This window comes from Rattus rattus, chromosome 15 (assembly GCF_011064425.1).
Source record: "Rattus rattus isolate New Zealand chromosome 15, Rrattus_CSIRO_v1, whole genome shotgun sequence".
Classification (NCBI taxonomy): Eukaryota; Metazoa; Chordata; class Mammalia; order Rodentia; family Muridae; genus Rattus; species Rattus rattus.
In genome coordinates, this window is record NC_046168.1 from 74,128,063 (window position 1) to 74,140,278 (window position 12,216).

General features: G+C 43.5%; 1 protein-coding gene across 1 annotated transcript in view; it reads right to left on the bottom strand.

Moving 5' to 3' along the window:
- Nucleotides 1-6,416: 6,416 nt before the first annotated feature.
- The window catches only part of Ccdc192 (coiled-coil domain containing 192), a 195,931-nt gene continuing 190,131 nt past the window's right edge, over nucleotides 6,417-12,216 (bottom strand). The window contains 1 exon segment of the mRNA XM_032885914.1: nucleotides 6,417-6,766. Coding sequence (XP_032741805.1) covers nucleotides 6,450-6,766 — 317 coding nt within the window. The 3' untranslated portion in view covers nucleotides 6,417-6,449.

Consider the following 12,216-nt stretch of genomic DNA (forward strand, 5'->3'; position numbering starts at 1 on the left):
AAAGCTCAAAACACTGAAATTTATGGAAATACCAGTTTACAACGTACTATACAACTGTAATTCATCAGGGATGACAGAGCCATTTATTTATAGGGCCAGGTAGGTAAGCCAACTATCTTAGGCAGTCATGGCTAAGACAATAGGGGGTGATGGGACCCTGTGTAAACCGTAGGATGTAGCCTATACTCTTCAAAGGGATATTTATTTTAGAATAAAATGAAGCCCAATGAGGGAACAGAAACCAATCCTTCCCTCCCTCCCTCCCTCCTCCTCCTCCTTCTTCTCCCTCCTCCCCCTCCTTCCCTCCTCTCCCTCTTTTCCAATCTTCTTCTGTTAGGATCCATTGACCCTAGGTCTTCCTCATCCTAGACAAGCACTTGTTAATTCTGCAGCCTCCGAACGTCGTTCTCATTGACTCAAACAGGTCGATCAACTGGATGCGTGCAGCTTTTCATCTTTAAACCATTGTTGGGATCAAGCTTGATAAAGAAGATACCCATGGGAAATTCTTTTCCTAAATGTGGGATAGAGATTGTTTTGAGAAAGACAACAGATAAGGAAGCCCTTCGTTATAGAGCCTCGAGAGGGCTGTACGAGGGAAGGCGTGCTTGCCTGGAGCTGTATGTCTTGGTCCTAGCATTGTCTAGTAATGAGGTTGGGATTTATTATCCAACTGAAACCATCTTTGTGAGAAAGAAACAAAACAATTCAATTTGAAATGTTTCAATCAATTGTAAACTACTATGAAAATACGTTATCTTTTTATAGTTGTAGTTCATGCTTCTCAGTGCAGGTCCCTAACAAGGCCATGAGCTTCAGTGCTTGTTTGTTTGTTTGTTTTTGTTTTTTCAGCAGCAACTAGGTGTTGTTAAACAGCGGATGGCATGTTTATACAGCAGGCCAGTATAAGGTTGAGGCAGCATCAGCTTTTGATTGGAGCTGTAACTTTGCCAGCCAGGCTCATGCAGAGCAAATAGCTAGGGTTAGGCTGGCTCACTTGGCTGCCATTTTTGTTGCGATAGCATCAGTCAGTGGAGAAAATTAGCACCAGATAACAAATCTGTCATGCAACAGTGAGGAGACCTAGGCAAGAGAATCACAAATTGGGGGCTATCCTGAGCTACATAGCAACTCTCTCTGTATATTGAAAAATGTTATCAGGCCACATACTCTGTGGTCTTCCATTCAAGGACAGGACTTGGATTTGAATGTTAAGGGTCAGTCTTTTCTAAATAAGCAAACAGCAATCAAGAAAAAAACATGTAAATGTTCTAAATGAAAATAGTTAGACAATTCAGGTCCTCCCACCAAAGGCTTGGACTACTAAATGTGTATTCAGTATCTGGCTTTGGAGAGGCCTTCCCTGGGAATCCAGGGGTGGGAGGGAGCACTGTTTTTGCTTTGTTTTGTTTTAGCAGAAAACCATAATTTCATTAGGTGTGGGAATCTGTGACTAGTCCTGTTTTTTGCTGTGAACGTTGTTCCAGCACATACACCCTTTCATTTTGCAAAGTTCATTTTCTACTTGAACTTGATTCCCCTCTATTACAGGAATGCTCTCCTCTGTCTGGGAAATCTTGACAAAAAAAATTGTTGTAATAGTTATTCTTTATAGATTTGGTTAGGTTTCCCCTTCTCCCCTGCTGTCTGTCTCTCTGTCTCTCTGTCTTTCTGTCTCTGTCTCTGTCTCTATCTCCTTCCCTTCTTCCCTCCCTCTCTCCTTCCTACTGGAGTTAGAACTCAAGGGCTCACACATGCTAACCACACACTGAGCTGTGTTCCAGTTCTTTTTTCAAATTCCAAGTCAACATGATTAGACCTTTTGAATCTCAAACTTTGGTTTTTCAAGTCTCCAGAACAAAAAAACAAAAACAAAACAAAACAAAAACAATTTAAGACCCGATGGACGGGTTGGTGTTTAAGAATGCATGCTGCTTTTCCAGAGGACCCCAGCTCTGTTTTTAGCACCGACAGCAGACATATTACAGCCTTCTGTAACTTCAGGTCTGGGGCCTCTTTTAGACTTTGAAGACACTGTCACTTACACATTCTCATACCTATACACAGACTATCCACACATACATGTAATGAAAGATAAAAAAGTAAATTTTTAAACGAGTTTTAAAAACTACTCGGTGGGGGTGCTGAAGAAATGGCTCAGCTGTTAAGAGCACTGGCTGTCCTTCCAGAGGTCCTGAGTCTGATTCCCAGCATCCACATGGTGGCTCACATCTGTAACTCCAGTTCAAGGGATCTCTCTTCTGGCCTCTGTGGGCAGTAGACGTACATGTGGTACACAGATATACACTAAGGCACAATGTCCACATACATAGAATAAATTAACATTAAAAAAGGTGCTGGGACCTGCATGACTTTGGGATTGACCTCTTTGGGATGACAGGGAACGAAGACAATGCCAGGTTCTGGGGATGGGCAGGCAGGCACTCGGACGGACTTGCCTCAGCACACTGAAACTCCGCACGCTCACTAGCAATGGCTGAGGTAGGAAGCAGGCCATCTAATCTCAACAGGGGGCTTCTATAGGGGATCAGTCTCAGCTGCGGTCAACCTAGAGAAGGAAGCTTTGGTAGATACTTCCTGTGCAGTTTTTGGACTAGAGACTAGAGACCAGGGACCAGGGACCAGGGACCAGGGTACCACCTTGCTGTTCCTCAGAGCCTAGCCTGAGGAAGGTCTTACCATTTCCATGGACCTGAGGTGTTGGGATCTTTGACATGTTTGTATTTGGGTCAACAATACATATACACTCGGGACTTCATCTGCCCCCCCACAAGCATAAAGTAAAATACTTTGGGGAATAGTTTTATTCATGTACTTGTTAATTGTCAAGTAAATATTATTTTGATATAGGCTTGTAGAAACTGCCAACATTTCTCTATTTGTTTTGTTAAAGCAAAAATCTTTTACATTAGCATGTGGAAGAAAGTAATTGGATTTGGGAGAAAGCATGGGTACCAGATAATTAAAATTTGGTTGAATTTATTCTTTCCTAGAAATACATTTAGACAGATTGTTTTAAATTGTGGTTTCTTTGCTGTTATTGGAACTGAATCCTCATTTGTATTTCTGGGCCAATGACTTAATTTCTGTTCATTTTTAAAGTCTATTACTTTCAACAGTTTCATCTTGCTATGAATATATTTGGGAGCATTTGAAATAAAAAGGAAATGAAATGATTGCTAATTACATTTACTCTGACTATCTCCCTATTCAATTTAACTTTCTGAAAAAACTCATGATTAGTGAAAAGACATAATTAAAACTGTTTTTCTGGAAATGGTTTTAGAGTATTAGAAAATGGCTTCAATTATTCATTAACTAATTTATTCTCTAGATTTTATTATTTTGATGATTACCTGCATATATGTGTATATATGTATGGTGGATGTATAATCCTTGCTGTGAGTTTGAGCATGTGTGTGCCACAGTATGCTTGGAGAGCTCAGAGGGCACCCTTGGGTGTTGGTCTCAGCTTTGTACCTTGTTCTTGGCAACACCTGCTTTTTATTTGTTTGTTTGTGTGTTGTTGTTGTTGTTGTTGGTGGTGTTTCCCACTGCTTCAAACTCCAAAGAAGAGGATCCCTTGAGCTCCCAGGGATTCATCCGGGAATGTGATTTTTTTCCACTTAGAAAGTACTCAGAGGAAGTTAAATAGAAAACGGAGATATAGAGTCAATGTCTCCCCTGCTCTATAAGTCATAGGTACTGAAAAAAGTCCTTGTTACCAAAATATTAGCAGCACAAATTAGCCTATCGATGTTTAGACCAAGTACCTTCCCACCTTCAGATTTGAGGGCAACACAGACTGGAATCAAGATCAACTTTTTATAAACATGTGTTTTAAAAGTTCAATGACCCTTGATATTTTTCTCTCTGAGGTCTGCTGTCTGGATATGTAGAGGTGACAGGCTCAATTAGTCATTAATTCCATTACGTATCTCCACTGTGCAGCTGCGTTCCTGCTAGGCTAGCCTGGGCACTAACCAGTAAGTTGATGTAGAACCTAACATGAGCCCTCATAGGATATGATGTGATTTCCTCTGTCTTGTTCTCCTCTCCTTTCTTATCATCCTTAGTACCCTAGGGGCTTAGGGCAATCTTTCACAAAATAGAAGTAGAAGTTCCATTAGCACATTAACAGAACATATCAAGACGAGATGTGGCTTGTCTTGTGGAATGCTCTATTCTTTCCAGAAGGTGAAGATTTGAAGATTTCCCTCATAAACTCATAGCAAGGGAGGAGAGGCCAAGCCTCAGCACCACTGTTGTGTCAGGGCCAATGTTAGAGCCAGAGATGATGTATATAGCTAGTATCAAAGATCATGGAGCTGGGGTTGGGGATTTAGCTCAATGGTAGAGCGCTTGCCTAGCAAGTGCAAGGCCCTGGGTTCGGTCCTCAGTTCCGGGGGGGTGGGGGAAGAAATCTGACTACAAAGATCATGGAGCTAAACCAAGGTGATCATGCCACCCAGGGTGATGAGAAGGTGCCCAAGAAGGAATGTCGGAAGGCAATTCTGTAGGGCTGGTGTAGACACCTCAGAAAAGGTGAAGAAGTGCTGTCAGCTGCTTTCGGTCGGTACTCATGACCAGTAAGCTTTGAGTCGGTCTTATCTCTGACATTAAACACCACAAGGCACACAGACACATAGACACAAAGACATACAGACACATACGCATAGACACACAAACACATGCACAGACAGACACATGTAGCCATATATACGAAGTGAGGTTATGTTCAAATATAGGAGAATCATAGCACAGCATACAAGCCTACAGAACTGGTGAGATACGATTTTAGAAAACAACTTATTTTGTAGTTTTCTTTTGATGAATACCTACAATCTCAACGCTATCATATGTCCAAAAGAGGCTACATGGGTTCCTTTAAAGAGAAAAGAAGGGAAAGAGGAGAGGGGGGAGAGGAGGGGGAAAGGAAGAAGGGAAGGGCAGGAACGCTGGTTTGGAAACTGTCTCCCATGTAGTTAGGACGTACACATAGACTGTGTACTCTGTTAATAGTACTGGTCCCATCCTAGCTTGCGAGGAGCAATTGCCCAGGAACCAGGGAATAAATGTATAAAATTTGTATTTGGAGTCTACCTAAAGTTGTCATCTTGGATTATACTCACGAGGATATTTCTGGCTCATTAGCATATGTGTTTCTGGTCTAACATCAAAGGCCAGGGCTCCATATTATAAGGACTGCTCAACAAATGTGAGGCCCTCTTTTTTTCCCCTTTTTTTTTTTTTTTTTGGTTCTTTTTTTCGGAGCTGGGGACTGAACCCAGGGCCTTGCTTGCACTAGGCAGCACTCTACCACTGAGCTAAATCCCCCAACCCCTGTGAGGCCCTCTTTACAGCAGGCAGGATCCCCACCCCTGGACTCACTCGCATTCTCTCTGCTATTTCCCATCTCCATATTTAAGAAGGCTTTTATATGCATATGAACTCCTTGCTTTTAAAAATGATTCTTAATTTGCTGTGTTTCTGACATCTAATACTGGGCTTTGTGATGCCTGTCTGTTGAACTGGGCAAATTGCATTGAGTTGTAACCACGCTCAGAAGCCAGCCAGCGTGGCTTATCATGAGGTTCATGGACCAGGAGCGTTAAGTTCTGAAATCTCCCATTCGTGCCCTTTGGGTAGGGTGGATCATTTAAGTGACAGGACCATGACAGGGAGAGGAACATGACAGGGTTCTTGCGGTCCACCCATTACAGGTTGCTTCCCGTTACCAGTGCTGCTGCTTTCTCTGCCATCATTTTACCCAGCTCACTGCTTTGTTTTCACCCTAACAGAAATGTCTGTTTTCCTTTGTCCTCTTTTTTTTTTTCTCCTAAGGGGGGTGCAATCAGTATTGTATGTTTTCCCAGAGAGATACTGTCCAGAACCTTGTCCCAAAGGACCACAGCTCTGATTCATTTTTTTTTTAATTGCTTCAACATTTTGTTTCTACCCTTGCTAATGTTGGTAAAATTCATGCCATAAAGAAATAAACTTTAGAGGACATGAAAGGACAGGCTGCGTAGCTGTTTACTCTCTTGGTAATGAGTTTGCTCTTCTGTGCTCTGAGCTTCCCCAACTTGAAGCTGGCCCTCCAACACACTCTCATTTCCCAAACAGTGCTGCACAAAGGGACACTTAGCATCCTTTCTTCACGGTGTGGCAAACCTCTACTAAGAGGAGAGTACCAAGTCCTTTCGTTAGTTGCCTAATTTGGTGTTCTTCCCTCCCCCACCGTCAACCAGGAATGTCTAAAGACACAACAGCATTCCACTGCTCAGTGCACCCACTTTCAAGGTGTGCTTCTCAATGTCCCCCCTCTGTGCATTTCTTCTAGCATGAACGTGGTAGGTAATACTCAAACCTGCAAACTTGAACTGGACAGAGTATTGGGGTTTTGGACTCCACCTTGATGACACTTACTAAACTTTATTGTCACATGGGAAATCATCATGCTCCTCATCAGAGGCCACGAGAGCCTTCCTGTCCTCATCGTATACACTGGGGGATTCTTGTAAATCTTCCGTAAGTCTATCTTCATCCTGGGGAAACTGGGAACTTCGCTCAGCCTCCAGCTCCTCGATCTTCTTTTCCTTTTCCGCTAAGACGTCTTCGAGCTGAGTGATCTTCTCAGTCTGAAGGGAAAGTTGGGTGGACAGCTCCATAATCAGGGTAATCTTTCTGTCACTTTCTTCCACAGGTGGGAGACCTCCGTAGAGCACTTCCACTGAGTTGGTTGCTAAAGCAAACAAACAAACAACAAAAGAGGAAAGTCATTTTTCTGTCAGAGTTCCCAGAACTCAGAGAGCAAAGAGGAAAACGCTTCGTTTTGCATATTCTCGTAGGACAGCCCAAATGTTGCAATACTTGTGAGACGTTCTGAGAACAGAAGCCAGATTCCCATGAGAGGAGAGAGTGGGGTGCTCATGAATGAACTTGGAAGCCTCTGGATAGGAAGAAAAGTCAGTCCTCACCATATCATATATATATTTATATATATATATGCATATATATATATATATATACACATTCTACTTTCAATTAAGCAAGGGAATGTGCCAACCTTGAAAATACAAACCCCAAACAACAGTCATCCCAGGATTCATTCTTTTCTTCCCACAAAGAATCATTCACAAAAGCTTCAATAAGGAAAATATACTTCAAATTATACTTTTATGTGCCTGAAAAACAGTAGCAAAACTTGCCCTTGCTCCTTTCAGAGGATACGGTACTATGGAAAGACAAATTTCTCAGCCCAAGCTTCAGAGTGGTCAGGAGTATGATTTGAGCCCAGTCAGGAAATTGCTTGCATGGGATCCATCACAGAGATTCAGTTTTTTTAGGTCAGAAGACTGGTCGACATTTTAAAATAAAATTGAACATCCTCTAGGACATCAGTTAATCCAGTATCATGGCCATTAGCAAATCTCTGAGTTGAGGATGAAGAAGTGAGGGAGGGGAAGGAGAGTCCACCAATGAGATGAAAGGTGAATCATCGGCACATTTTCCAGGCGTCCTGGAAAATGAATCCCACAACGCAGCCCATTGGCCCCTGAGGAGTAAACACCATCTTATTAGAAATGCCACCCTCCTTACCACTCTGTACTTGGGATTTTTACCATCAAACTTCTCCGAGTCATGCAAAAATCAGACTTAGGTGTAAGTAGTAAGGGATTTCAAGGGCTTGGATATCAGTTTATGGATAATGGAGCCAATAGCATCCTGATACGTGGATTCAATAGTTGACATACTATAATGGGAAGCCCATTGTTTTCTCCATTCTCAGTGAAGACAAGGCCAAGGACCAAATCTGATATACTCTTGAGAACCATGGCTAAGCAGGCTTTCTACCCAAGCCAGGTTGCGATGGCTAGCTCTCAGAGCGATTTCTAGCTCTCAGGGGAATGTGACAGGAGCTAAAGGCCAGCTAGGGATATAGAGTGAGACCTTAAACACACACACACACACACACACAGATATGCACAAACATATCTGCTATCATATCCCTATCTCTCTCTCTCTCTCTCTCTCTCTCTCTCTCTCTCTCTCTCTGTGTGTGTGTGTGTGTGTGTGTTCAGGTAAAGAATCACCCAAATTCATTAGTGAATAAAAGTTAGAACCTTTCCTAAACATCTCAGGGGGAAGCTTGGATTCCTATAGCACAATGTTCAGCATCCTCGTGGGTCACAAATGGGATGAGGAGACACCAAGCCATTCTTTGATCTTAGGAATTATTATTGCAAATTATTACATTTCAAGGATGTCTTAGAAATTTTAGTTCTCATTATGTGAAATGCTAATGTTGATATTGAAGGACATAGTAATTTGCTCAACTCTCTTAAGTTAGAAAGCAGCCAAAGGAGTAGGGGAGACATTCAGTGGTTCACAGCACACACTACGCATCTGCGCCTGTCTCTGGAGGCAAAGCGTTCCTGCAGTTCCAGCTGCTAGGAGGATCTGACATCCTCAGATACCCTCTGATACCCTCAGATACCCACAGATACCCTTAGATACCCTCAGATACCCTCAGATACCCACAGATACCCTCAGATACCTTCTGATACCCTCAGATACCCTCAGATACCCTCTGATACCCTCAGATACCCTCAGATACCCTCAGATACCCTCAGATACCCACAGATACCCTCAGATACCTTCTGATACCCTCAGATACCCTCAAATACCCTATGATACCCTCAGATACCCACAGATACCCTTAGATACCCTCAGATACCCTCAGATACCCACAGATACCCTCAGATACCTTCTGATACCCTCAGATACCCTCTGATACCCTTAGATACCCTCAGATACCTTCTCATACCCTCAGATACCTTCAGATACCCTCAAATAATCTCTGATATCCTTAGATAACCCCTGATACCCTGTGATATACTCTGATAACCTCTGATACCTTCAGATACCCTCAGATAATCTCTGATACCCTTAGATACCCCCTGATACCCTGTGATATACTCTGATAACCTCTGGTACCCTCAGATGCCCTGAAATAACCTCTTCTGACCTCCACAGGCACTGGCACACACACACATGACATAGATTCACAGAGGCAGGTAGGCAGGCAGACACGGACGAGCGCATGCGCATGCACACACACACACACACACACACACACACACACACACACACACACACACCACACAGAGAATAAAAAATAGAAAAAGAAAGGACAGTGAGATATAACATTTTACAGAGTTCTTTGGTTGGTTGTCTCTGAAGAAGGCATATGCATTTCAGCTCAGGAAAAGCTGTCCATCATTAGAGTGTTTTCCTTAGCTTCTGACACACTATGGGCCCCCCATCTTACATCGGGCCAGAGCTGTGCTGCCAGCTACAGTAACCAACCACATATGACCAATAAGCAACTGGATATGGCTATTCTGACTTAAGGTGTGCTGTAAAGGTGAAACAGGCATTGATTGGATAACACCTAGCTTGGAAAAAATGTGAAATATCTCATTAATTTTTGCTGTTATTAAAGTAGTAATATTTTGGCATCAGATAAAGCATGATGTTGAAATTTATTTCATCCACACATTCTACCAGAAAGTTGCAATCACATGGCCTGAGTTTGTGAAACTCTCATATTCCTATTGGCCAGTGCTGGGCAGGCATTTCTTTTGGGTAAGCAGTCTCTGAGATCCAGGTGGCTGTGTAACTTTTGATGTACATGGCTACCCTGTCCTCACAGGTATTTTGGGAAGGAGGACTGGTCACTCTCAACAGATCAATTTTTGTCTGTGTCCCCTGAGAGTGGAAGTGTGGAAATGCAGGTTTGCAATGGGTTCTTATGGTCTGAAGTAGGTTTCAACAGTAGTGGAAAGGAGAAGGCAAAAGATCCCAGCAAGGTGAGGTAGTGGACAGAGGCCAAGAAGAACACCAGGGTGGGAAAACCAAGCTTGGCAGCCCAGGGGTGGTGACAGATGTGTCTGGAGCTCCTACCCTTGGGCATGCTTGGCTGCTAACACCTTTCACTTTGACCCCTCTGTCAAATTTCTTTCACCTCTCCTTGTCCTTCACTGTGAAATGAAAAACCAGAGTGCAGTGACACTCCAGAAGCCACCTGGTCTCCCCATTTTTCCTCTTCTCCTTCCCCCAACTCCTTCTTTCTCTCTAAGATAAATGAAAGTAGATAATGGTGAAAGTCTTATGTAGTCTGAAGGGAGTCAGGCTATGTAGTATTATAGATAAATACCTTGGTCGTCTGCTCCTAATGATAAATGGGCAAAGTACAGCAACCAGAGGCCTTACCTAGGTGAGGTTAGATAGTACATTTTAATTCTTACTCTGAAAGAGAACGGCAGAGAGAGAAGGTGGAAAGGGAAAGGCGTGGAGAGACATGGCGGGGTTCAGTAGGATCACATACTGGGTGTCTTAGGCAGTGGACAGTTTCTCATAGTTCTAGAGATGTTCAGACTCTGATGAAGCCTTCTTGGCTTGTAGGTGCCCACCTTCCGTGGCCCCATGGAGGGTGAGAGACTGGAAGTGCAGTAGTTAGTATCCCTTCCTCTTCGCCGTCTTTGACACAGGGTCTTACGGAGCTCAGATGGGACTCAAACGTGATCATTCTGCCTCTGCCTCCAAAGAGCTGGGATTATAGGCATGCACGTACCCAAAGATTATTTATTTTATTTTGTGTAACATGCGGATGCAGGCCACTTAGAGGAAAGGAGAGGGTGTCGCATCCCCTGGAACTGGGGTTGCGAATCATTTTGAGCTGCCATATGGGTGGTGGGAATTGAATCCCGGTCTCCTGGAAGAGCAACCAGTTCTGTTAACCGCTGAGTCATCTCTCCAGTTACTGGTGTCTGTTCTTAAGGGCGCTACCAGCATCTGTCACAAGGACCCTATCCTCTCCTCAGTCAAGCCCAACTTTCATCGAGCACGTTCTGATTGCCATTGTGCCAGAAGTCCAGCCTTCAACATAATCGATCGATTGACCGATCGATGGATCAATCTGTGGCTCAGAAAGTTGACAATTAGAAAAGAATTAGACAAAGACCAGGACGCTGAGCAAAGGAGAGCTGGAGAGAATCCTTAAGTTCCCCACTGCATTGTTTCTCTGTACGAAATGAAGAAGCTGAGCGGGAGACGAGCTAATGGGTATGTATGACAAAAGGGGTGTTTCCTACATAGTGATCTTACTGTTGATCTCTTTAGGCGTACAACACAAAAAACATGTGTTCCCTTTCTTGTGTTCGGGGATACACATGTGCCATGGTGCACGTGTGAAGGTCACAGGAACCTCAGCGGTTGTTTCTGGCCTTCCTCTGTTTGAGATTGGATCTCTTGTGGTTTGCTGCTCTGCTGTGTACCCCAGGCTAGCCCGTGAGCTTCCAGAGATTCTCCTGTCTCATGGAGGAGAGCTGGGGTTACAGATGTTTGCCCTCCATGGATTCTGGGAAGTACTCAGTAACCACTGAGCAATCCTCCTGGCCTCCTGCTTGTCCAAAATGGCAAAGGCTTTTGAAAATCTTCGTCAAGCTGAGGGAACATGTACACTAGCTGTCTGGAACATTATCTCAGGCCCCACCCCCTGGTTGTTTTTGAAAGCAACAACTAATCATTCCTTTTCCTTTCCCTTAATAGTAATCACTCCTTTGTCGCAGGAGTGACAATGCTCTCTAAGGTTCTGACAGCTTACATGTCCCAAATCTCAAATACTCGCAGTCTCCCAGACTTCTGCCAGCAGATCAGATTGATATCTCAACTTGCAAAGTCATGCCTGCTTGGTTATGGAGGGAGGGTCTTCCATCTGACCAAGAAAGCTAAGTTTTCATTCCCTACCCAGAGTTTCAAAGACAGAGACTGTGAGAGAGGCACAGACCTGACTAGCCACAGTCAGAGTGTGAAGCTGCCATACTTGCAGAAAGTTTTGTTAGCATATGACAGCTCTTGTTATTTCTCATTTCCGACCACACTTAACACAGAGGTGAATGGGCTGAGAGAGTAGCTCGGTGGTAGAGAAAAATGCTTGACCGTATGAACAAAGCCAGTTCTCAGTCCTGATGGGGGCAAATAGACATCAAATAGGAATAAAACAGAGAGTTAAAGATTGCAGCAAGGAGATGATGAAACAGGTTATCACTTTAATGTGAATTATCTCCCACAGGTTCCTGTGCTGCATGCCTGAACTCAGCTGTTGTGTGGTGGGTTTTTGTTTTTTTT